General features: G+C 43.3%; 1 protein-coding gene across 1 annotated transcript in view; it reads left to right on the forward strand.

The window, feature by feature from the left end:
- The window catches only part of SUCO (SUN domain containing ossification factor), a 1178094-nt gene that overhangs the window by 277383 nt on the left and 873743 nt on the right, over positions 1-26968 (forward strand). The window contains exon 5 of the mRNA XM_044086746.1: positions 15263-15370. Coding sequence (XP_043942681.1) covers positions 15263-15370 — 108 coding nt within the window. The remainder of the gene's footprint in view (positions 1-15262; positions 15371-26968) is intronic.

Below are 26968 nucleotides of genomic sequence, written 5' to 3' on the forward strand. Positions count from 1 at the left end.
GTCCAGGGCATTGGAGTTGACAAAGTCGAGGAACCTTTGGGCAGGTGAGTTTGAGCAAGAATAATTCACCCAGTCAGTGCTAGGATAGTTAGTCCCACAAAACTATGGTGTAAGGATGATAGCCTCAAGTTGCTCCAAACAGGCATAGTGGGTGTCCTGATTCATGAAGGGGTGTTGTAGCTGGCAGTGACTTTAATAGGTGTCCTATCAATAGTTAATTGCACCTGAAGTATCTGTAGGGCATCATATTGTTTAACATATATGGAGGTGTATTTATCCTTTTGATGCCTTTTCCTTGGACATGAATCTCTTGTTTTCCTGCCTTACTGAACTAGAGTAGTCCAGTTTCAGAGTTGCTGATCCCTGGGCTTTGTTTTTAGTTCCTGTTACTGATTCATTGCCTTATTAGGGAGGAGGGAAGTTTCTTTGCTTACCAGTGGGAGTGGGAAGCACTGAGCGGCCTTTCTGTCCGATTTGGTGAAGTTTCAGCCAGAAACTAGTAGTCCATTGGTTGTTTTGGGCCAATTCCTAGCTCCTTTCAGCCCCCTGCTATAAAACACGCTAAACACGCGTTTCCCAGCTTGTACCAACTCAGCACAGATCCTCGTGGTGGCCTGCAGAGTGATCCAAGCAGCAGAGAGCTAAAAGAGTGACTTTCTACCAGATATAAGTATTTTTTGTGGCTTTCCCACTGTTATTTAAGCTAGCAACTGCAGTTGGCCTGTTTTATTGCTACTTTAAGTGATTTCTGCATTTTACACTGTTTATTGCACTTTAAGTTACTAATTGTTGCAAATTGTTTCTGTAGGCTACACACTAAAGTGCTAGCCGATTTACAGCAATTACTGTCTGTTTTTTCCTTGTCTCTGTAATAAAACAAAAAATCTCTTGTTTTCCGCCTTACTGAACTAGAGTAGTCCAGTTTCAGAGTTGCTGATCCCTGGGCTTTGTTTTAGTTCCTGTTACTGATCCATTGCCTTATTAGGAAGGAGGAAGTTTCTTTGCTTACCAGTGGGAGTGGGAAGCACTGAGCGCCTTTTGTCTGATTTGGTGAAGTTTCAGCCAGAAACTAGTAGTCCATTGGTCGTTTTGGGCCAATTCCTAGCTCCCTTCAGCCCCTGCTATAAAACACGCTTAAAGCGTAAAGCGATTTAGCTGAGTTACCACTGTTGCACACAAGAGCAGCGGCGGTTAAACAAGGTTAAACTATTTGGGCCATCTAAATTCCACTCTTCCAATTTTCCTTAAAACTACCTTCCTCGAGCTGTACTGCTGATCTAACCAGCATATCCTATAACTGAAAAGTTCATCTCTACTTGATTCCCAAGTAGACTATTCTCTATCTGTAAAGCCTAGCACTTACTCCTACAGTACTTGCACCTTGATAAAGCACTCTTATTATAGATAGTACCCCACCAGCCTAAAACCCACTTCCCGAGTCCTTTGAAAGTCTCTTTATCTACTACTTCTAGTATGTCGAGGATCAGTTGCTAGGGTCCTCTCCAGCTCAACTGGTGAACCTGGGAATATTGAGGCAATGTTACAACTGCCTCATGTACACAGACAATCCTCTCCTTCTCCCACAAAACACAAATACATGCGAGAGATGCAACTATATGGCCAAACTGGAGGCTGAGCTCTCTCAACATAGGACTGGCAAGACCAGACAGGAGGAGAAGGTAACCACACACAATACATACCCAGTCACACATGGTACCATCACAACTTCAAATCATACACATACTCACACAAAGACATACTGAGGCTCTGATCAAAATTTACCAAAACAGCAGAGGCCACCAAAGCAGACACCCAAACAACTACCACCTCACGACCCAACACATGCAACACATAGACCACACAGTCAGAGTGTCAAACAGTCACAGCCCTTAAGGCCAAACAAAATGCCAGACACACTTGTCATTGGTGATTCCATAGTCAGACACACTGGCGTCCGCTCACCAGACTGAGTAAAGAGAAGGTCACAGTAAGCTGCCTGTCAGGCGCTAGAATCCGCCACATAACGCAAGCACTCAGGTCTCTCAACAGCAGGTACAAGTACGACTCAGTCATTGTCCACGCTGGTGTCAACGACCTGAGACGCACTCCTGGACTACATGAAAAGGGACATCGAGGAGCTCTCTGATTATGTAGCCCAGGCAGGTATGACCCTGACCTTGAGCAGTATCCTACCTTCACCTAGAATGATGCCACAATACAGTGATAAGATGATCAGCTTTAATAATTGGCTTAAATTCTGGTGTCATTCAAAGGGGATCCAATGTCTGTCTGCCTGGGATGACATGCTGGACAAGCCACGCTGCCAAGGGACGGCTTGCACCTGTCACCCTGGGCTTCGGATATTGGCAAAGGCTCTTGCCACCCCATAGTGCCTTTTTAGGCAAGGCTCAAATTCTAAACCTACCACCCTAGAACACCAAAAGGAAAAACTAAGGGTAATGCTGCTCAATGCCAGAAGTCTCAATCTCAAGATGCACACACTCGAGGCCCTTCTCAATATGGAGAACATCGATGTCTGTGCTGTGACAGAAACCTGGTTCAAGGCTCCTGAGAGCACCCCAGCACTAACAGGTTTCACCTCATATCATGCGTTCCGCCCCAAAATCCGGACAACACCAAGAAAGGAGGGTGTCCATATTCATAAAGGACACCCACACCTCAAGGTTGGTGGCAACGCATGATGCATCGGAGACCATCCAGGTGCAATTAACCATAGGCAAGACTGCTCTGCAATTTGTAGCATGTTACAGGCCACCCTCTCAAACTCAGGAACCTCACATGGCCTTCCTGAAAACATTGGAGGGATAAATGTATCTCCAAACACCATCATACTAGGTGACTTTAACTACCCTAATATAGACTGGGAACACTACTCAAGCCCGAACACTCTAACCCAAAGATTCCTGGAGTTCATAAACTCAAATGCCATGGAACAACTAGTCACCATCCCCACAAGAGGAGAAAACATACTTGATCTCATCATCACGAACATGGGATCAAAATGTTCAACACCGAAGTATACCCCTCACTGGTGAGATCAGATCATAAACTAATCTCGCTGGAGGTCCTCATCCCGCCCCACCTGAAACAAAAAAAGACCACAGTGAAAACTTCTCAAAAGCCGATTTCACACTTCTAAAACTAGTGTGGTCTCCTTTAAGGCCCCTGAGCCAGTGGTAAACATTACTCAAACCGCTGAATCACTTACAAATGCCTTCTACCAGCACCTACAGGACTGCATGGATCAGGCAATCCCAAACAAAACTAAGACTCTCTGTACCAAAGGCAAGCGTCCAGTCTGGTGGACCCCAGCCATAAACAAGCTCTACAACAAAAGGAGGAAGCTACTACAAGATAGAGCAAAATCCTTGAAAGGTAAGACACCTTTGATCATTATAAGTAAAAACTAAGAGCTCTCATAAAATCATCCAAGGCAAATTTTGAGAGAAAAATCGCCAAGGACTCTAAAGAGAATCATAAGGCCTTCTTTAGCTATGTTAGAAACCTAGGAGGAAACTCCCAGATATGCTCAGAATTAGTTCAAAATGATGTGAAAATTACTGAACCTACACACATTGCCAACATACTGGCTGACAGGTTCAGTGCAAACTTCTCCCCTCCCCAAAGGAGAGATATCTATTCCAGAGGATTGTAGCCCCCAAACATCTCCAACGCCCAGGTGAGAACTGCCCTCACTAAGGCAAAAACACAGCATCCATGGGACGGATGGTGTCCCCGGCTGTGTGCTTCATGAACTCAATGAGGAATTAAACCCACAGTTAGGACAGCTGTTTAATCTTAGCCTCACCTCAGGATACATTCCAAGGAGTGGCGCCTGACTGTGGTCCCACTTCATAAGGCGGTGCCTCCACAGACCCTGGAAATTACCGCCCCATTAGCTTGACAAGCCTTATCTGCAAAGCCATGGAGAGGATCATAATGGAACTCATAAATAAAGACATAGGGAACTTGCAGACTTTGGATCCAACTCAGTTTGGCTTTGTCAAAGGCAGATCCTGCCTCTTAAACTTGGTTGACTTTTTGAGACAGTCACCAAGGCCATTGATGAGGGAAAGGCAGTCCATACAGCCTACCTCGACCTGGCAAAGGCCTTGACACAATACCCCACTCAGGTATCATCGAAAAACTCATCAGCTTGAATGTAAACCCATACATCACAAGATGGGTTGCAAACTGGCTAAGTGACAGAACCCACAGGGTCAGAGTTGCTGGAGCCATGTCAGACTCAAAGCCTGTCACAAGTGGTGTCCCACAGGGCTCAGTCCTGGGTCCACTCTTGTTCGGCATCTACTTTTCTGAAGTACAAGCAAACACAGGAGGTTATGGCTGACAAAGTTTGCAGATGACTGCAAACTGGGCGCCATAGTCGAAAACACATCTGACACAGATATCCTCCAGAAGGGCCTCACAGAACTGGATAACTGGTGCCAGAGCCATGGCCTGAAGTTAAACGCCAAAAATGCATAGTCATACCCTTTGGGAAAAACAAGGCTACCCCTAGCTACCATATAGGTGGCAATCCACTGAGCACAGAAAAAGTCATCAGAGATCTGGGGACCCAGGTTGACAGTAGCCTTTCGTTTGACACTCATGTTGCTAAAGTAGTTAGGAAAACCTTCTATATCACCCACCTGATCATGAAGGGATTCACATCTAGATCAAGGGAGGTCATCGTCCCCTGTACTCATCACTTATTAGACCTATGATTGAGTACAATGCCCGTTCGAATGTATCTGACCAGACACCTGCTGCAGCTTGAAAGGCCCCAAAGTTCCTCACCAAAAGGATAAAGGGTCTCAAAAATATGTCTTATGCTGCCCGACTGAAAGAACTCCAGCTCTATTCAGTCTCATACCGCTTGCTCAGAGGTGACCTGTGCCTGACATATAAGGCCATGTCAAACCCAGATTTGATGAATATGCTTCACCTCAAAAATCTAGATCCCTCAGAACCACAAGGGCGGAGACTTAAACCTTGACACGGTTATAAATAGAACGTGCTGGAGGGACAGATTCATCACCCAGAGACTCCCTATGCTGTGGAACAAAATCCCGGTACATGTGAGGCAGAGCACCTCTCTGGTCTTGTTCAAGAGGAATCTTGACCAATGGATGGGAGATTGCAGATATACCCCAGGGATTACTTCAGCGTCACTGCTTGACAGAGGCACAGCAAAATGATAGGCATAGTTTTTATTCAAACTAAAGGGGTGGCGAAAGCCACATAACTATGGGCTAGGCTTATAAATGCCCTTGGGCAGATAGCCTAGTATGAACCTATGAACCTATGAACCTGTATGCTTCCTTTTCATTAATAATCCCAGGTTCATAGGCAAGTACTGGGCTAGCTGCACTTAGGGCTATTTTAAGCCTAGACAATTCCTGCCTTTGTACTTAACATCTCCCATTTGGTTAGAGATTGGCCTTACCCATCCCATGGTTGATTAGTTTTATATTACCCCTAATGACAATAACTAGGATCATGTGTAGAAAATTTGAGGTGACCCATGCATGGGATAAAGCATATAAGAGCATCCTCTGTCCATTAGTAATACATAGGGCAGTCTTGGGGTGAATTTTCAGTTTCCCATCCATAGATCGAGGTTGAGGTTGAATATGGACAGAGATGAAATTTGTTTAATGTGGATGGGGAGTGTTCTAGAGCTGATTCTGTAGCAGACAAGGTGACATTTCAGTTTGCTAGCCTCAACTCCATCATAAACTCTTCCATGCGCCTCATGTCTTATGCAGCTGATGGAACGAGTAGGGCTGCGTGTACAGGAATTGCTTTGCAAAGACATTCCTGGATGGGCTTATGTTCTTTTAAGTCGTCTTTTGTGAATGCCCCCTTCGATGGTTCCTCTTTGTTTGGACCAAAAGTAAGAGACCCTCACCAGATGTGAGCAAGATGGTAAGACTCTATCTGCTGTAGGAATCTGTTTTTCTACTCCTGCTGGACCTTATCCCAAAGGTCAACGGGGAGGGAAAATGTGGTTCCATAAGACCCAAGGAGCCTTCCCAACTCACAAGGTGAAGCCTCCTCCAGGGGCAGACAGGGAGGCAATGATGGAAGACAATGACCAAGCGGCAGAGGGGGTCTGCAGAAACAGTGTGACAGGGATCAGTTCCTTGGGAAACTTATCAGCGCTCCTGAAAGGAGGCCCGGCCCGACTGTCCTACTCTGGAGGTAGTCAGGGGATGTTTGTCTTTCTACGGCTAAATATCTCAGAAGACTGATGGGTACAAAACGTTATATTCAGAGGATATTCCATCCCCTTTCTCTCACAACCCAGACCAACAAAAGGAATCCCAGACGTTCCACCCAGTCTACGGGATGTCATATCCGTTGAGGTCCAGAAACTATTGCAAAAACGAGTCATCCAGCCAGTTCCAGCAGACCAGCAAGGATCCGGAACTTACTCAAGTTTCCTTTTGGTACCAAAGAAGACAGGGGACTGGAGACCTATTCTGGACCTCAGCCGACTCAACAAATATGTGGTAAAGATGAAGTTCTGGATGGTCCCGCTTCAGTCCATTCTCCCATTCTTAGGGAAGGACAATTGGATGTGCTCTGTAGATCTCCAGGATGTGTACTACCATATCAAAATGGCCAGGCCATCCAGGAATCATCTGCGCTTCAGGCTGGGAGCCAGTCACTTCCAGTTTCGAGCCCTGCCCTTTGGTCTCACTACAGCCCCCAGAGTGTTAGTTTATGGCAGTGGTCATGGCTCACTTGACAGTCAGGAATCCGGGTGTTTCCTTACTTGGACAACTGGCTCCTTACCACCCGCACCAGGCATCAACCGATTTGGGCAAGGGACGCTACCATAGATCTATGCTTACAGCTGGGTATTATGATAAATTCAGAAAAGTCTGCTTTATTACCATCGCAGCATACAGTCTTTATAGGAGCAGACTTGGACACGGTCAGCATGTCCCTGAAGCTCCCTCCCGAAAGAGTGATTACCCTTCGACAACAAATTGTGAATCTCCTGTCAAGACAAAAAGCACAAGCCTTACAGATTATCAAGCTGCTTGGCCTTGTAGCAGGAGCGATTATTGCAATATCCCTTGCGAGATCTCACATGCACATTCTTCTGTGGCTGCTATTCACATAGTGGACGTTTCAGGACAACGATGAATCACCCAGTTCTGATTACCAACTCTTGCAAGGGCGATCTTTGGTGGTGGCTAACGTCTGAAATGGTGACTGTGGGTCGTCCATATGTCCTCCCCACTCCAGTTGCAACAGTAACCACAGAAGCGTCCCTGATCGGGTGGGGGGGCATTATCAGGGACGGACAGTCCAAGGTACTTTGCAGGCTCATGAGGTTCATTTGCACATAAACGTCCTGGAGATGAGTGGTTCTCTTAGCGTTGCAGGCCTTTCAAGACTCTTCCCCTAATTTTGATTGCAATCCAATCTTACCCCGTTTCGAGAGGCTCTGAGATTATGGAAATGGGCAGAGTCCACCAAACTTTTTCTGATAGCAACGCACATTCCTTGGAAATCAAACATGATAGACGTGATAGCGGACAAACTCAGCAGAGCTATTCTGTTACCTCACAAGTGGTCTCTGAAGAACGAAATAGCGGAAATGATTTTCTGCAGATGGGGCAAAACTTGCTGCGACCTTTTTGCCACTCCCACAAACACCAAGTTCAGCAACTACTTTGCCCTGATCCCGCAACAGGGACAATCCTCGAGGGACGCATTCGTCTACGATTGGCCTCCGGGACTCCTATATGCTTTCCCCCCTTTGCTACTGATTCCCAAAGTATTGCAGAAAGCCAGTTTTCTGTGCAGGATACTTGTCTTAATAGCCCTGTATTGGACTCATCAAATTTGGTTCCCCTTCCTGAAGCTTCATCTACTGGAGGAGCCTTGGATCCTGGACCCAGTGCCGGATCTGTTGACCCACTCTTCAGGAGCTCTTCACCCTTCCCTTCAGTCCATCAAACTGACAGCTTGGCTACTGCAATTCCCAGAATAGCCAGGTTCCAGAATTTATCAGAAGCACGACATATTCTCCTGTCGTCTTACAAATCTTCAACCAGGAAACTTTACCTCAGTAAGTGGAAAAGGTTTTTCCACCTGGGCATAGCAGAATAACATTAACCCTTTCCTGGCATCCATTTCGGATTTTTTGGAATTCCAAACAAAACTGTTCAGTGAAGGAGCTGCAGCAGCAACCATTAGAGTCCAACTGGCTGCTATTTCTAATTTTCATGTAGGTGCATCTGAAAATGGTATTATGTCTAGTAAGCTGGCTAAGGCTTTTTTTTGAAAGGTACGATGCACTTAAAACCACTGATCAAATCTCCTACTACTCCGTGGAACACCTAATCCTGTCCAAAGTTATTCTTCCGCCCTTTGAACCTGCCTCTTCTTGTGAGTTGAAATGTCTTTCTTGGAAGACCATTTTCTTGATGGCTATAACATCAGCATGCAGAATTTCGGAATTACAAGCCCTTTCTATTAAGTAGCCGTATTTAATATTTTACAAATATGGGGTTTCCCTCAGGACGAATCCATCGTTCTTACCGAAAGTGTGTTCTGAATTCACACTAAATCAGATTGAATTACCTGTTTTCTTTCCCAATTATTCAAACCAGTTGGAATATATGCTTCACAAACTTGACGTCCATAGACAACTTTGCTTTTATTTGGACAGGACAAATGATCACAGAAGGGCTGATCAGCTGTTTGTCTCCTTCTCAGATTCTAAAAAAGGTACACCCGTCTCCAAAGCTACCTTGTCGAAATGGCTCTCTGTATTATCTTTATCTACAGTGACGCGGGTATTGCATTACATAACAAAGTCAAGGCTCATTCTACAAGAGCGGTTTCTACTTCTGCAGCCTTCTTGACCAGGTTACCTATTGATTCAATTTGTGCAGCTGCCACCTGGTCAAATCCACATACCTTTATATCTCACTGCAAAGTGGACAAGGCCTCTAATGACAGAGCTTCATTTGGGTCTGCTGTCCTGAAGCAGGTACTCCCGTGAGCCACCCAAGATTGTGGTGCTGGGGATGCTATCCATCAGTAAAAATGAAGGCGAGATTGAACAACTTCACATGAAGTTATGTACTTACCATAACGTTCCATGTAAGTTGTTCTTCTCGCCTTCATTATTACGACCCCCCACCTACCCCCTTCCTATGTCTGGAAGTTCGAGAGGTTCCATCTTGGTTTTGGTTTTCCTGAGGAGTTTCCTCTCACAGTGGCCTATATGATTTCCTTGAAATCTGGGGTAGGTTTTACGCTAGTTGGCAGCAAACAAGATCTGGGGAATGTAGTGGTGCATTGTGGAATAGGGCTTTGGCCTCGAGCTGTTGGAGGCCTCGAGCTTTGCAAATTGGCCGACTCTGAGCCGAGGATCAGCTCCAAACCCATCAGTAATAGTGAAGGCAAGAAGAACAACTCACATGGAACATTGTGGTAAGTACATAACTTCTTTTTCTAACTTCACTGGGGTGCACCATCAACAAAAAGTAATCTCATCTGGTACCCAGCCAACAGATTGTATTCCTGGGAGCAAGCTTGAACACAACTTCCCAGATGGAATTCCTCACTCCAGAGAAACAGATTTATTTGACAAATTACTTCAGTCTACTGGCCACCAAAACCTAGCTGTCTGCAAGAAAAATGCTGCAAGGCCTAGGGTTCATGGCCTCTTGCATTCTACTAATTCCATATGCAAGACTGCATATGAGGAAACTTCAATGGTACCTAAAAAGTCTCTTGTGTCAACATTCTCAGGAGCTGGAAACAATGGTCCCTATCATTCCTTGCCTAAAGACAGAGTTCCTTTGGTGGGCAGAGGCCTGCAACCACAAGGGACTTCCTTTTCACTCTACCCCCTGCCGCCCAAACCCTAACAACAGATGCATCAGACTATGCATGGGGGACTCGCATGGCAGGGCAGTGCATTCAGGGCACATGGAGCCCAAAACAAATGCACCTGCATATCAATCAAAAAGAAATGTTAGCTATACAGAATGCTCTGACAGCCTTCAAAGGCCTTACACCACAGTTATGTGGTACATAAACAAGCAGGGGAACCCATTCCTACCCACTCTGCAGATTAGCCATGGCTCTGTGGAACACAGCCTTGAGCAGCCAAGTGCACCTGCAGTTCAGTTCCTGCCAGGCAAACTAAGTTCACTGGCAGACAACTTAAGAAGAAATCTAATGGACCCACACAAGTGGAAACTGGAACCCAAAATATTCAAGCTTTTGAGGAACAGATGGGGGGCACCAGAGGTGGACCTTTTTTCTTCCCCTCAGGACTATAAATTGAGCAAATATTGCACCAGAACTTCCCACAGCCAAGCTTGGAAATTGGATGCCCTTTCCTTTACCTGGGAAAGCCTCTCAATCTATCCCTTTCCCCCTCTGCCCCTCCTCTCGAAGGTTCTATTAAAGATCAAACAGGACAAGCCAAGGACAATCCTGATTGCACCATACTGGCCACGTCAGCACTGGTGTACCCTCTTTTGTGCAGTCTGACAATGCTGCCACCATGGCACCTGCCTCAGACCCCTCCCCTGCTGTCCCAGCAGGCGGGCCAGATTCTGCACCCTCAGCTACAGACCCTGAACCTTGCAGCCTGGCTCATCCCCGGAACTCTTCACCAGCAACCCTCAGTAAGCAGGTACTGGATGTCATTCTTGAGGCAAGGAGGCTTGGTACTAGAAAATCCTATTCGGAAAAGTGGAAAAGATACTGTTCCTGGAGCCAGTCTCAGGGAATGGACACAACTGTGCCCAGCTTACCCTTATATACTAGATTACTTAACAGAAATGCTCCACAAAGGCCTATCCTTCTCTTCAATTAAGATTCATTACTCCGCCATCTCAGCTCATTATAATACTGAGCCCACCCCTCTTCCCTCATCCTCTGGTAAAACAGTTCCTGATAGGAGCCAAAAATTTAAGACCCCCCCCCCCCCGCAAGAGAGTTCCCACTCCAGCCTGGGATTTTAATTTTGTATTGGAAAAGCTTACGCCCTTTGAGCCTGCTGCTACAGCAGAGTTAAAATTCCTGTCCTGGAAAGCAGCTTTACTTCTAGCCATCACTTCAGCAAGAAGAGGTCTGAATTGCAGGCCCTTATGGCAGTGGAACCCTTCATTATTGCCCATGCGGACAGGGTTTCCCTCAGGACTAACCCATCTGTTATGCCCAAGGTGGTGTCTAGTGTGGCTTTAAACCAGTCCATTCATTTGCCAATTTTTTTTCCCTAATCCTCAGAATAAAGGGGAATGGATCCTGCACTCCCTGGACGTGCACAGGCAGCTTAGGTTCTATCTGGACAGGACTAAGCCTCTCAGAAAGTCTGACCAGCTGCTAGTCAGCTTTGCTACAAGGGCAGAGGGCAAGGCCATTTCAAAGCAAACCATTTCTAAATGGATAGCACACTGCATCCATTTTTGCTATAAACACCATGGGAAACCTTCCCCACAGGGGATCAGAACATATTCCACTAGGGCTACATCTGTCTCTACAGCCTTTCTCAGAGGAGTCCCCATCAGTGACATCCTGGAAGCTGCAACCTGGAGCTCTGTACACACCTTCACCAAGCATTACCACTTGCCTGTCTCTCCTAAGTCCAGAGCTGGATTTGCCAGAGCAGTCTTCCAAGGCCTGCTTGCTAGCCCTAATGCTTCTTGACTGCCTCCACCCATCCTCAGCTTTGGGAATCAACCCAAATGTGATGACTGCAACAGTGAAACATGAAGAACCTAGTACAGTTGTGTGCACTTGCCATAAATGTAGATGTTCAAGTGTATTCACTGTTGCAGTCCTTGTTACCCTCCCTCCAACCCCCTGACTTCTCTTTACTTCTACTTATCCTTTTTGTTTGCCATAACTTATATCATTGGTATTTGCTTTTTGCTGGGGGTGTTCCACACCATGTAATTGCTTCCTGTTTAGAGGGGCGCCTGACATCTGGGGCAAGAAAAACTGATGTAATGGCGTTGGCTGCATGTTTTAAACCCCTGATGACCTGAAGTCATGGAAGAAGCGACAGCATCCGACGCAGAAATCCCAAGACTCTGGTATTCAGGCCAACTGAGGGCTAACCTGCAGGCAGATAACCCAAATGTGATGACTGAAACAGTGAATACATTCTAACATTTACATTTATGGTGAGTGTATACAACTGTACTTTTTGTGCAAGGATGAAGCAGTGGTAGGTATCTTCATGGTGATGGTTAATGGAGCCTGTTGTCAGGTGCTGCTAGTTAGGAATGTATCCAGGTCAACAGGTGGCTCCCTGCTCAGCCAGTTGAGACTGGATAGAGACCTAGCTCTAACTGTTGGGCCACTCTTTTGGTAATCCTGTTTGCTCACCCATCCTATAGAAACTTTCCTACCTACCTTTGTATTTTCTGTGGGCAGAAGCACTTAAGTTGGTGAGATTAAACACTATCACTTACTTGGGCCTAGTAATCTAAAGGCACAGTCCTGCAGGTTATCAATCCATCTGGATTGTTTAGTTAGTTTTGGTGCCTGCAGATGGGGAAATTTGGGATGGTAGAGTCCTGTCTTCGGCTTCTGCTGTGGTTCATATTTGAGAGCTTTTTGTTGAACACGCCACAGCTTACTGTTTTGATTCCGCTGTGGGGTCACTGAAGGAATGAAATTAGGACCGGGCATCGTGGATCTTGCATTTTGACAAAATAGGTAGATCTGTCCCATTGTCCCCTCTGAGAGGAGGAGATGGGGATCTGCAGTATTTGGTGGTATTGCTGTGTGGACTGTAGCCATATGTTATTCCTTCCTGTTTGTGGTGATATGCTATAATGTCAAATTGGTCTTCCATGGTCCTGTTCAAATTCCATGTTGTGGTGTTGTCCACAATGGGTTGACATGCCCTGTGTGTATGAGCATTGGTCATTTCCAGGTTGCCACCATTATGCTCCCAACACTTTGTCTGCTATTCTTTGATATAACACATTTGTTCTTTGTTTTCATTACTTGTCTGGAAACTTTATGACCATATGTTTAGTAAATTGGTGTCAGCATTTTATTAGTTTTGTTGGTAGTGCTTTTGTGACTGTTCAGGTCCTGTTTGCAGTGGGAAGGTCTTCTAAAATAGCAATTTGACAAAATAAAGGTTGTAAGTACTAATGCAGAGGGAGGTTATATACTTACTGTATGTATACATATGTAAAACAATGGTGGTTAAGGTTTTTAAGCAATATTGCAAAGACTTTACCATCACAATGCCTGGCATTAGTTATTAATTGGTTATAATCAATGGTAGAATAAAATAAAAAAGAAGGTGAAGAGGTTTCTCGCGAGAACATTAGAACTGTTTTAGGGAGCCCTTTATGGAAGAATCAGTGTGGCGTTTTCTACGGAGAGGTTTAGGAAGGGGATGAGTGGCTGTTTTGGAGTGCAGATGAGTATTGCAGCAGTAGAAGTGGGAAGAGACTTTAAGCCTGATGTGTATATTATGAGTAATCAGTAGATTGCTTAGTTGTTTAATAGTTAAAGTGCTCTGATGAATCATTGTTCATTGCACGTGTTTTACAGGTGCACAGGTGGACTAGCTAAGCTGATTCATGTTTTGTTCATTGCACGTGTTTTACAGGTGCACAGGTGGACTAGTTAAGCTGATTCATGTTTTGTTCATTGCATGTGTTTACAGGTGCACAGGTGGACTAGTTAAGATTCATGTTTTGTTCATTGCACATGTTTACAGGTGCACAGGTGGACTAGTTAAGCTGATTCATGTTTTGTTCATTGCACATTTTTACAGGTGCACAGGTGGACTAGTTAAGCTGATTCATGTTTTGTTCATTGCACATTTTTACAGGTGTACTAGTTAAGCTGATTCATGTTTTGTTCATTGCACATTTTTACAGGTGCACAGGTGGACTAGTTAAGCTGATTCATGTTTTGTTCATTGCACATTTTTACAGGTGCACAGGTGGACTAGTTAAGCTGATTCATGTTTTGTTCATTGCACGTGTTTTACAGGTGCACAGGTGGACTAGTTAAGCTGATTCATGTTTTGTTCATTGCACGTGTTTTACAGGTGCACAGGTGGACTAGTTAAGCTGATTCATGTTTTGTTCATTGCACGTGTTTACAGGTGCACAGGTGGACTAAAGCTGATTCATGTTTTGTTCACTGCACGTGTTTACAGGTGGACTAGTTAAGCTGATTCATGTTTTGTTCATTGCACGTGTTTTACAGGTGCACAGGTAGACTAGTTAAGCTGATTCATGTTTTGTTCATTGCACGTGTTTACAGGTGCACAGGGGGACTAGTTAAGCTGATTCATGTTTTGTTCATTGCACGTGTTTTACAGGTGCACAGGTGGACTAGTTAAGCTGATTCATGTTTTGTTCATTGCACGTGTTTTACAGGTGCACAGGTGGACTAGTTAAGCTGATTCATGTTTTGTTCATTGCATGTGTTTACAGGTGCACAGGTGGACTAGTTAAGATTCATGTTTTGTTCATTGCACATGTTTACAGGTGCACAGGTGGACTAGTTAAGCTGATTCATGTTTTGTTCATTGCACATTTTTACAGGTGCACAGGTGGACTAGTTAAGCTGATTCATGTTTTGTTCATTGCACATTTTTACAGGTGTACTAGTTAAGCTGATTCATGTTTTGTTCATTGCACATTTTTACAGGTGCACAGGTGGACTAGTTAAGCTGATTCATGTTTTGTTCATTGCACATTTTTACAGGTGCACAGGTGGACTAGTTAAGCTGATTCATGTTTTGTTCATTGCATGTGTTTTACAGGTGCACAGGTGGACTAGTTAAGCTGATTCATGTTTTGTTCATTGCACATGTTTTACAGGTGCACAGGTGGACTAGTTAAGCTGATTCATGTTTTGTTCATTGCACGTGTTTACAGGTGCACAGGTGGACTAAAGCTGATTCATGTTTTGTTCACTGCACGTGTTTACAGGTGGACTAGTTAAGCTGATTCATGTTTTGTTCATTGCACGTGTTTTACAGGTGCACAGGTAGACTAGTTAAGCTGATTCATGTTTTGTTCATTGCACGTGTTTTACAGGTGCACAGGTGGACTAGTTAAGCTGATTCATGTTTTGTTCATTGCACGTGTTTTACAGGTGCACAGGTGGACTAGTTAAGCTGATTCATGTTTTGTTCATTGCACGTGTTTACAGGTGCACAGGTGGACTAGTTAAGCTGATTCATGTTTCCCTTTTCATTTTTAAGGTTTGTAATTGAGCTCTGTGAGCCCATACAGGTTAAACAGCTCGACGTAGCCAACTATGAATTGTTCTCTTCAACTCCCAAGGATTTCCTTGTTTCTATCAGTGACCGGTAAGTTTCTTTGAAAGAACACCTTTTAAAAATGACGTGCATATCTATTTTTGAGAGAGAAGAAAAACTTTCTGGACTTAGCATGCACTTAGCCACAACATATACAGCCCTTTAGTTGTAGTATTTCCAGACTTAGTAGCCATAACATACAGACCTTCTTTTAGTTGTAGTATTTCCAGACTTAGTAGCCATAACATACAGACCTTCTTTTAGTTGTAGTATTTCTAGACTTAGTAGCCGTAACATACATACATTTAGTTGTAGTATTTCCAGACTTAGTAGCCATAACATACAGACCTTTTAGTTGTAGTATTTTCAGACTTAGTAGCCATAACATACAGACCTTTTAGTTGTAGTATTTCCAGACTTAGTAGCCATAACATACAGACCTTCTTTTAGTTGTAGTATTTCCAGACTTAGTAGCCATAACATACAGACCTTCTTTTAGTTGTAGTATTTCTAGACTTAGTAGCCGTAACATACATACATTTAGTTGTAGTATTTCCAGACTTAGTAGCCATAACATACCTACATTTAGTTGTAGTATTTCTAGACTTGGCCATAACATGCAGACCTTTTAGTTGTAGTATTTCCAGACTTAGTAGCCATAACATACAGACCTTCTTTTAGTTGTAGTATTTTCAGACTTAGTAGCCATAACATACAGACCTTTTAGTTGTAGTATTTCCAGACTTAGTAGCCATAACATACAGACCTTTTAGTTGCAGTATTTCTAGACTTAGTAGCCGTAACATACATATATTTAGTTGTAGTATTTCTAGACTTACTAGCCATAACATACAGCCCTTTAGTTATAGTATTTCTAGACTTAGCCATAACATACAGACCTTTTAGGTGTAGTATTTCTAGACTTAGTAGCCGTAACATACATACATTTAGTTGTAGTATTTCCAGACTTAGTAGCCATAACATACAGCCCTTTAGTTGTAGTATTTCCAGACTTAGTAGCCATAACATTTAGACCATCTTTTAGTTGTATTTCTAGACTTAGTAGCCGTAACATACATACATTTAGTTGTAGTATTTCTAGACTTAGTAGCCGTAACATACCTACATTTAGTTGTAGTATTTCTAGACTTAGTAGCCGTAACATACCTACATTTAGTTGTAGTATTTCTAGACTTGGCCATAACATGCAGACCTTTTAGTTGCAGTATTTCTAGAATTAGTAGCCGTAACATGCATACATTTAGTTGTAGTATTTCTGGACTTAGTAGCCATAACATACAGCCCTTTAGTTGTAGTATTTCTAGACTTGGCCATAACATACAGACCTTTTAGTTGCAGTATTTCTAGACTTAGTAGCTGTAACATACATATATTTAGTTGTAGTATTTCTGGACTTACTAGCCATAACATACAGCCCTTTAGTTGTAGTATTTCTAGACTTAGCCATAACATACAGACCTTTTAGGTGTAGTATTTCTAGACTTAGTAGCCATAACGTAGACATTTAGTTGTAGTATTTCTAGACTTAGTAGCCGTAACATACATACATTTAGTTGTAGTATTTCCAGACTTAGTAGCCATAACATACAGCCCTTTAGTTGTAGTATTTCCAGACTTAGTAGCCATAACATTTAGACCATCTTTTAGTTGTAGTATTTCTAGACTTAGTAGCCGTAACATACATACATTTAGTTGTAGTATTTCTAGACTTAGTAGCCGTAACATACATACATTTAGTTGTAGTATTTCTAGACTTGGCCATAACATGCAGACCTTTGAGTTGCAGTATTTCTAGACTTAGTAGCCGTAACATGCATACATTTAGTTGTAGTATTTCTGGACTTACTAGCCATAACATACAGCCCTTTAGTTATAGTATTTCTAGACTTAGCCATAACATACAGACCTTTTAGGTGTAGTATTTCTAGACTTAGTAGCCATAACGTAGACATTTAGTTGTAGTATTTCTGTACTTAGTAGCCATAACATACAGACCTTCTTTAGTTGTAGTATTTCTAGACTTAGTAGCCGTAACATGCATACATTTAGTTGTAGTATTTCTGGACTTAGTAGCCATAACATACAGCCCTTTAGTTGTAGTATTTCTAGACTTGGCCATAACATTCAGACCTTTTAGTTGCAGTATTTCTAGACTTAGTAGCTGTAACATACATATATTTAGTTGTAGTATTTCTAGACTTAGTAGCCGTAACATACATACATTTAGTTGTAGTATTTCTAGACTTAGTAGCCGTAACATACCTACATTTAGTTGTAGTATTTCTAGACTTGGCCATAACATGCAGACCTTTTAGTTGCAGTATTTCTAGACTTAGTAGCCGTAACATGCATACATTTAGTTGTAGTATTTCTGGACTTACTAGCCATAACATACAGCCCTTTAGTTATAGTATTTCTAGACTTAGCCATAACATACAGACCTTTTAGGTGTAGTATTTCTAGACTTAGTAGCCATAACGTAGACATTTAGTTGTAGTATTTCTGTACTTAGTAGCCATAACATACAGACCTTCTTTAGTTGTAGTATTTCTAGACTTAGTAGCCGTAACATGCATACATTTAGTTGTAGTATTTCTGGACTTAGTAGCCATAACATACAGCCCTTTAGTTGTAGTATTTCTAGACTTGGCCATAACATTCAGACCTTTTAGTTGCAGTATTTCTTGACTTAGTAGCTGTAACATACATATATTTAGTTGTAGTATTTCTGGACTTACTAGCCATAACATACAGCCCTTTAGTTGTAGTATTTCTAGAATTAGCCATAACATACAGACCTTTTAGGTGTAGTATTTCTAGACTTAGTAGCCATAACGTAGACATTTAGTTGTAGTATTTCTAGACTTAGTAGCCGTAACATACATACATTTAGTTGTAGTATTTCCAGACTTAGTAGCCATAACATACAGCCCTTTAGTTGTAGTATTTCTAGACTTGGCCATAACATTCAGACCTTTTAGTTGCAGTATTTCTTGACTTAGTAGCTGTAACATACATATATTTAGTTGTAGTATTTCTGGACTTACTAGCCATAACATACAGCCCTTTAGTTATAGTATTTCTAGACTTAGCCATAACATACAGACCTTTTAGGTGTAGTATTTCTGGACTTAGTAGCCATAACATACATACCTTTAGTTGTACGTTTTGCATTTTGAAATTTGTTTGCAGCTTCACGCAGAATAGGAAGAGTGGCTTCAAGCTGTGTTTTGTTTTTATATGTGTGTAGAGTTTTCAAGAGGAGTTGTCTCTAGGGACTAAAATTATCTTCAAAAATTTAGATTTTGTCAAGGCTGTATGGTTTGTTTTGATAATCTGGAATGTTTAACCGTGTGAAAGTCCATTTTATAGTGCAGGTCCAGGAAGAAAAGTTCAAGCAGAGTGCTGGACATTAGCATAGTTATTAAATCAAGGTGTGCATTCAGTTTACCTAAAGGAATTTTGTTATTGACTATTGCTAAACCAAGTCCGATCTGACTGGTCACACAGTATGTGCTGCCTTAACTTAATGCTCTTACACTTTTCTTTTATTTTTCTTTCTGTAATCCAAACAACCCATCAGGTCAAGTAGGTCTCTGCCCCCCCATAATGAGCAGTGGAAATTTCAGACTTCTCTCTTGAGCACTGGGCACCCACAAACACTGTCCTGCAACTAAAGAAACTAAACATTGATGTAGGTGCTTAACTTCCAAGTGTCTAGACAGTAAAATACCTTAACCGCACTAACTTAAACAATTGTGAGTGAGTGTATTAGTACATTCTGCTGGTATAGTTCCTTAATCAAACCACTGTACTGATGAGTACCTCACCAGGAAGAAACAGCTGCATAATATTCTCCAGTTAGTGCCCCCCACCAAAAAACTGAAGTATTTTTTTTTTTTTTTTTTATGAGAAACACTTAAATCTATAAAATAGCATTTTGTTACCTCTCTTGTTTCATCTGTAACTAACCCCAGCTTTTATTTTATATCCTTTTAAGAATTTCAGGGTAAAATTCAAAAACACTTCCCAAGAACTGGAGTCAGAGTAACAATAACTATAAAAGAACTCTGACATTTAAAGTTTAATTGACTCTGATTTCTACTTTGACTAAAACTCAAGATCTCAGCTTACACATCGTCTCCTTTGGAACAGCACTTTCTCTGCCTCAGGTGTAGCCCCGCTCCGTTTGCTCCTCTCCCACCCCCCATATCATTTCCTTTATTTATATGTCTTCACCATTTCCTTCCTATAATCAAACCCCTCCCCTTCCTGTTTCCTATCTACCATATCTTCATCTATCACACCGCACTCCTTCAACTAACTACACATAATCTGGTTTACTTATTCTTCCTTCTCTAACTTGAACCTTCCTGGTCCATGCCACCTTTTATTGTATTTTTTTTCTCCCAGTAATCACCATGCATACAGCACTCCTCTCCACTGCAGTACTGCCATCACTGTCTCTTACATGCTGTAACGTCCTCGCCAACAGTATTAACCCCCTTATTATACCCCTGCCATACACACAACTATAACTTCTATACCCAACAACCAGCTATTAACCCCCTTATCATTATACCCCTACCAATACACACAGCTATAACTTCTATACCCAGCAACCAGTTATTAACCCCTTATTATACCCCTACCCATACACACAACTATAACTTCTATACCCAACAACCAGTTAACCCCTTATCATTATATACCCAACAACCAGTTATTAACCCCCTTATCATTATACCCCTACCCATACACACAACTATAACTTCTGCTGTACCAAACAACCAGTTATTAACCCCTTATTATTATACCCCTACCCATACACACAACTATAACTTCTCCTGTACCCAACAACCAGTTATTAACTCCTTATTATACCTCTACCCATACACACAACTATAAATTCTCCTGTACCCAACAACCAGTTATTAACCCCTTATTATACCCCTACCCATGCACACAACTATAAATTCTCCTATACCCAACAAGCAGTTAACCCCTTATTATACCTCTACCCATACACACACCTATAACTTCTCCTGTACCCAACAACCAGTTATTAACCTCTTATTATACCTCTACACACAACTATAACTTCTCCTGTACCCAACAACCAGTTATTAACCCCTTATCATTATACAGTTATTAACCTCTTATTATGCCCCTACACACAACTATAACTTCTCCTGTACCCAACAACCAGTTATTAACCCCTTATCATTATACCAACCACTCCCCCATAATTAACAACAGAAGCCATGACTCAACTCCCTACTCACCCTCCTTGTTAGAACTCGAACGCTATGTAATTATCAAACCTACCAATATTAGGCCAAATGCTAAGCATTACTACAAACTTCTACTCAAACCCTCAAATTCATTACCACTCTGAATCACAGACTAGCCACAGATGGTGTTATCCACCCCAACCCTGGCCCTTCCCCTCCACTCAATTCTAATTCCACCCTATCCTCCCCTCCACTTCTCAATCTAAACTCTAGACCCTTTAACTCTCTTCTGACCTGTCATCTAAACATCAGAAGTGTAAACAATAAGATTCACAACCTACATGCCCTTTTAGCTACTTGTTCCCCAGACCTACTATGTCTCACAGAAACCTGGTTTAAACCAAGTACGAAAGACACACAGATAATCCCACCAGGGTATGATATACTAAGAGCAGACTGAATAACTCATAAAGGTGGCAGTGTAGCCATACTCTACAAAAATACATTACAAATCTCCCTTGCCTGTCCACAACCTCTCCTAACAAACAATGCCGAAATTCTACTTGTAAAACTTCAACCAAACAAACATAAAAGCATAAATATAGCATGTATTTACATCCCCCCAGGCAACAATAATAACAAAACCTTAGAGGACTTTCTCCACTGGTTAACTCAAACTCACCCCCAGGAATCCATAGTGTTAGGTGACTTCAACATCGATTGGAATTCCTTCTCCTCTAGCTCCCCATCTAGCAGCATAAATCTACATGGCTTTTCTCAGCTCATATCCACTCCTACCAGACTAGGTAAACCCCAAAACAGACAGCATCCTGGACTGGATCCTTACTAATAAAGATCCTGACCAGTACTCAGCAGGTACTCACCCAGAGGACATGAGTGATCACTTACTCACCTATGTTATCAAATTCAAGAAAATCACCCCCCCCCTTCTTACAACCATAAAAAAATCAGGAACAATAATACATTCAACACCTCCATTTTTCAAACTGAACTTAAAGCCAACAACTGGACAATACTCAAGTCTCTTCCTCTTGAAGAGGCAGTTATCTACTTCAGCACCACCTTCCTCAAGATTCTAGATTCCCATGCTCCAATACGGTCCATTAGAACTAAAACCAAAACCACACCATGGCTCTCTAAGGAAACAAAATCCAAAGTCCTATCTATAAACAAGATGTGGGTCACATGGTGTACCTCTAAAGACCCACATTCCCACCAAACCTTCCGGCAACTTAGAAATGAAACTAAAAGAATGATCTTAAATGATAAAAAAAAAAAAACTTCTTCCTCCACCTCCAACACAAACACCTTAATAATCCACAAAAATTCTGGGCAGGCTTAAACAAGCTCCTGCACCCAGGCCAGGCAACCACCCCCACTCCAACAACTTGCAAACAGTGCCCTGTAAGCATTGCTAACACATTCAATAGTTTCTTCACAGAAACTATACAATCCCTGGCCACACAATTCAAACAAACAACCAGCCCACTCCACTACCCATGCCAGCAGAATACTACAACTACATCAGATCATCTATTTACCTTCAATCCAGTACCCATATCCTCTATAACATCTCTTCTTAAAAAACTAAAACCCACTAAGCTAGCAGCTGACCTTCTCCCAGCTGAGTTTCTGCAAAAAGCAGCTGAAGCCATTTCCTATCCAGTCTCCATAATCCTAAACCGTACCTTGTCAGAAGCCTTCATCCCCTCCATATGGAAAATGTCCCACATTATTCCTCTCCATAAAGGTGGTAGCTCACTAGAGCAAACCAACTACAGACCTATAGCTATACTCTCACCCCTGGCCAAAATTATGGAAAAGTGTGTCCACAAACAACTGATGGAACACCTCACCAAAAATAAAATTCTAGCCAACTCCCAACATGGCTTCAGGCCAAATCACAGTACCACATCAGCCCTACTGTCCTTTGCTAATACCATCAATAACCTCAGAAACAATAATAAACTATCATCTGCTCTTTTCTTAGACCTCTCCAAGGCCTTTGATATGGTGAACCACATTCAACTCCTCCATACATTAAAACAACTATCACTCAGCAATTCCACGCTGAAATGGTTCCAATCCTACCTGTCCAATAGGCAACAGGCTGTTCTATGGCAGGACAAATTATCCACATGCCTACCTGTTACACTTGGAGTTCCCCAAGGATCTATTATTGGCCCTCTTCTCTTCACCATTTTTGTTAATGATCTGCCCACAATCACCCCCCCATGCCACATGCATTCAATATGCAGATGATTCGACTATCATCAGCACTGCCTCCAACCTGGCAGACCTCACTGCTTCAACCCAAGACACCTTCAACCTAATAGAAAAATGGTTCTCAAGTCGTCAACTAGTTCTCAACCCCAACAAAACAAAACTACTCACTTTCTCACCCACTAACAAGACTCTTCCCCCCACCTTCTCTATTACATCCTCCAATGGAATCACTATATCACCACAAGCTCACACAAAGCTATTGGGTGTTACCATTGATAACTCCCTTAAATTTGACACCCATTTCAATCTAACCATCAAAACCGTCAATAAAAAGCTTGGCGCTCTCTATAAAGTAAAACACTTTCTCACTCCTCACGCTAAAATTACAATTGCCAGTACACACCTACTATCAACTCTTTTCTATGCCCCCCACAAACCTAAACAAGACAACCCTTAACGAACTTGCTTCTTCTTACAATCACATAGCTAGATTTGCCACAAATTCCACCTTTAGAACGCACCACTGCACTAACTTGAAGCAACTAGGGTGGTCAGAGTTTTCCAGCCAACTCCATTTCAACCAACTCAAAACGGCTCACCAGATACTGTATCACCCAGAGAAAACACCAGCTCTGAAAAACATCATTCACCCCTATATTAACCTGCAATCTTTACGCTCCTCCAATTAGATCTTAGCTCAAACTACCAAAGGTAATAATTCTGCTGGGGATTCTCTATTCTCAAACTTTGTAGGTAAAATGTGTAACTCCCTACCGACCATGCTCACCTCAGAACCTTCACTCCTACAATTCAAAAAAAAGCTTAAACCCCATCTCAATACTCTCTGGCAATGTCCCTGTTCCAAACCTGATTAACCACTATCATTTACCCTTCTCTTACCTCCCTATCCTTAACCGCTTTTTAACAAGGCGCCTCGCCTTTGTAACTGACCTATGTTTTTTTTTTTATATGCTGCTGTTATTTTTTTCCCAACATGTGATGTATCTTTATATTGTATTTAGAACTCAACTATCTTCCTTTTTTGCATTAACAATGTTCATATGTCTGTTATGTACCTGGAGCTTTTCTCCCCGGGCCTCCGCTGAAAATGGACATGTATCCATTCGGACTCTCCCGGTTAACAAATGTAAAATAAAATAAATAAAATACCCCTACCCATACACACAGCTATAACTTCTATACCCAACAACCAGTTATTAACCTCTTATCATTATACCCCTACCCATACACACAACTATAACTTCTATACCCAACAACCAGTTATTAACCCCTTATTATACCCCTACCCATACACACAACTATAACTTCTATACCCAACAACCAGTTATTAACCCCTTATTATACCCCCACCCATACACACAACTATAACTTCTCCTATACCCAACAACCAGTTATTAACCCTTATCATTATACCCCTACCCATACACACACATACAACTTCTATACAAAACAGCCAGTTATTAACCCCTTATTATACCCCTACCCATACACACAACTATAACTTCTCCTATACTCAGCAACCAGTTATTAACCCCATAATGTTAAGTTGTCTATCTCGCCTTCATTCTTGCTGGATGGGGTTCGGAGCCGACCTCGGCTCCGACTCGGCCACTCTAAAAGCTCGAGAGTTGGTTCCACCGGCTCGAGGCTCCCCTTATATCCCACAATGCTAGGCAAGAGTTACCTCAGATCTCGTTTGCCACTACAGCTTCGAGGTTGGTTGCTTCTACCGGTTCCTGGTGAGTGTTAGCTTTTTATACAAAAAGTTACTCTTTTTACCCCTTTTTAAGTTAAATTCTTCTTAGATTAGTGTAGTTCATAGAACTTTTTCCCCGACCCTAATTTTCCCGTTTCTTGTCTAAAAGAACCTTTGGTTCTTCCCTTGGGCCTTAGGCCTTCTCTTCCCTAAGGGAGTGTTTGTGTAGTTTTTCTATAATTTACTACTTTTTATTGTACTTATTACTAGTATCTTTACTAAAATTGTTATATTTTCTGACAGGGTATAACTGGTGTGTTTGAGTGTGTGTTTGTGTACACCTGTCAGTTAGGCAATGTCTAAAGAAGCAAAGGTCTCCGGATTCAAGAAGTGTGATGCGTGCTGTCAGAAAATGTCTCTGACAGACGATCACACTTCTTGTGTCTATTGTCTGGGGCCTTTGCACCTGCAGGACTCCTGTGCTGTTTGCCATGGCTTCAGCCCCAGGGTCCTGCAGGAAAGAAAAAACAAGCTAATTTTGAGAGGCTTGTTGAAGCCTGAGGATTCCCTGTCTGTCTCAACAGGGAAGCCCTCTAAGGCATCGAGGTCTTCGGCTCCGGCTTCTGAGCCGAGACCTCAGGTTGTTCAACCTTGCCTTTATCGGCTCCGGCTGGAGCCGATAAGACTCAGTCCACAGTTTCTGTGGCTTCGGCTCGGCCGGAGCCGAGGTTATCGAGGTACCCGTGTCGGCTCCGACAAGATCTTGAGCCGACAACCAGAAAGAGGTCTAGGTCACCTTCTCTTGGCTCCGTTCATTCGGCTCCAGGATCTCCCCTGCTGTCTGAACGGAGCCAAAGGTCTCATTCCTCTAGGTCATCGAGGCTTTCCGATCATGACCTTCAGAGGGTGGTGAGTCGACTACTTAAGTCCGAGGCACTAGCCCAGATGCTTCAGAGCCCGACTCATCAGTCGGTGCCTGCCCCAGTCCATCAACTTTTTCCTCCTTCGACTCTTTTGAGTTCGGAGCCGGGTCGTGTCGGAACCGAGACTGTGGTCACTTCGGAGCCGAGACAATTGTCTTCGGCTCCGTCGTCGGCTCCGTTTTCTTCCATGGAGGAATCTCGGCGCCGGACTTCCCTCGTCGGCTCCGAGGGGGTGAGTGGCATCGGACCCTTGTCCGACCCCCTCTCCTCTCGGTGCTTGGCGCTGGTGAGTTCGGCTCCGACATCGCCTCGGAGCCATCACTGTCGGTGCCGAGGGGGTCCTTAGCTCCTCGGAGCGGGGACCTCTGGCTCTTCCTGACAGGGGTGCTGTCGAGGTCATGCGGAGTGTGTTAGAGCCTGGCTCTACTCCACAGTCGGCTCCGTCAGCCCCTCCCTCTATGCTGCCTCAGGGTAAGTCGACTCACTCCCTCATCCCGGACCGCAGAGTGCCAGCTCCTCAGGAGCCCCTTTGGGATTTCATCCTCTTCCGAGGCCTCTCCTGATTTGGCAGAAGAGCCCCCTCGGAAGAGGAAGTGCAAGAGGAAACACATTGACTCACCTGAGTCTATCACATCGGACACAGATCTGGATGATTCTGAGGGTTCCCCCCGTTCCCCTTCTGAAGATGTCTCTTTTGCAGACATTCTGGAGATCCTTAAACAGAGGGGAAATTGGCCAGCCCTCAACCCTTCGGAGGACGAATCTGTGTATCTTGAGGCGTTTGGCTCTCGTCCTTCCACCTCCTGGGTGTCCCCCCCCTTCGACCCCCTCATGCAGGTGGTAGCTAAGAAGGCATGGACGGCTCCTGATTCAGTGGACCCCACTCCCAGGAGACCCTCCAAATTCATCACAGCTCCATCAGACAAGCAATTTTTATCGAAAGGAGTTTCTGTGGATGCTATGGTGGTAGCTGCCGCCACAAAGAAGGAACTGGCTGATCCTTCAGTGCCTGTCCATCCACCTAACAAGGAATCTAGGTCCATGGACAGGTGCGGAAGCGGATGTTCTCCTCAGCGACATTTACCATGCGTTCGCTGAATTACCTGTGCCATTTCACTCGTCTTCAAAGGGACTTGGTCAAGGAAGCGAGTGAGATGTTGAAGGACCCTACAGCTGCGGGGTTCCAAGAAAAAATGAACATGCAGCTGGCTATCCTTAATTCCATTTCCAACTCCTCCATGCGCCGCCTCTCTTATGCGGCCGATGGAGCGAGCAGAGCAGGGACAGGGGTAGCCTTACGTAGGCAGGCCTGGATGCGGCTATGCAACTTTGGAACCTTTCAAGACGTCTTTCACGAACTCCCTTTGATGGATCATCTCTTTTTGGTCCTCAAGTGAAAGAAACCCTGACTAGGTGCGAGACTGATGGCAAGACCCTTTCTGCCGTCGAGTCCGTTTTCTACTCCTTCTAGGCCTTACCCCAAAGGCCAGAAAGGTGGAAAGATGTG

The sequence above is a fragment of the Protopterus annectens genome, chromosome 10.part0 (assembly GCF_019279795.1).
Source record: "Protopterus annectens isolate FY-2018-M chromosome 10.part0, PAN1.0, whole genome shotgun sequence".
In the NCBI taxonomy this organism is placed as follows: domain Eukaryota; kingdom Metazoa; phylum Chordata; order Ceratodontiformes; family Protopteridae; genus Protopterus; species Protopterus annectens.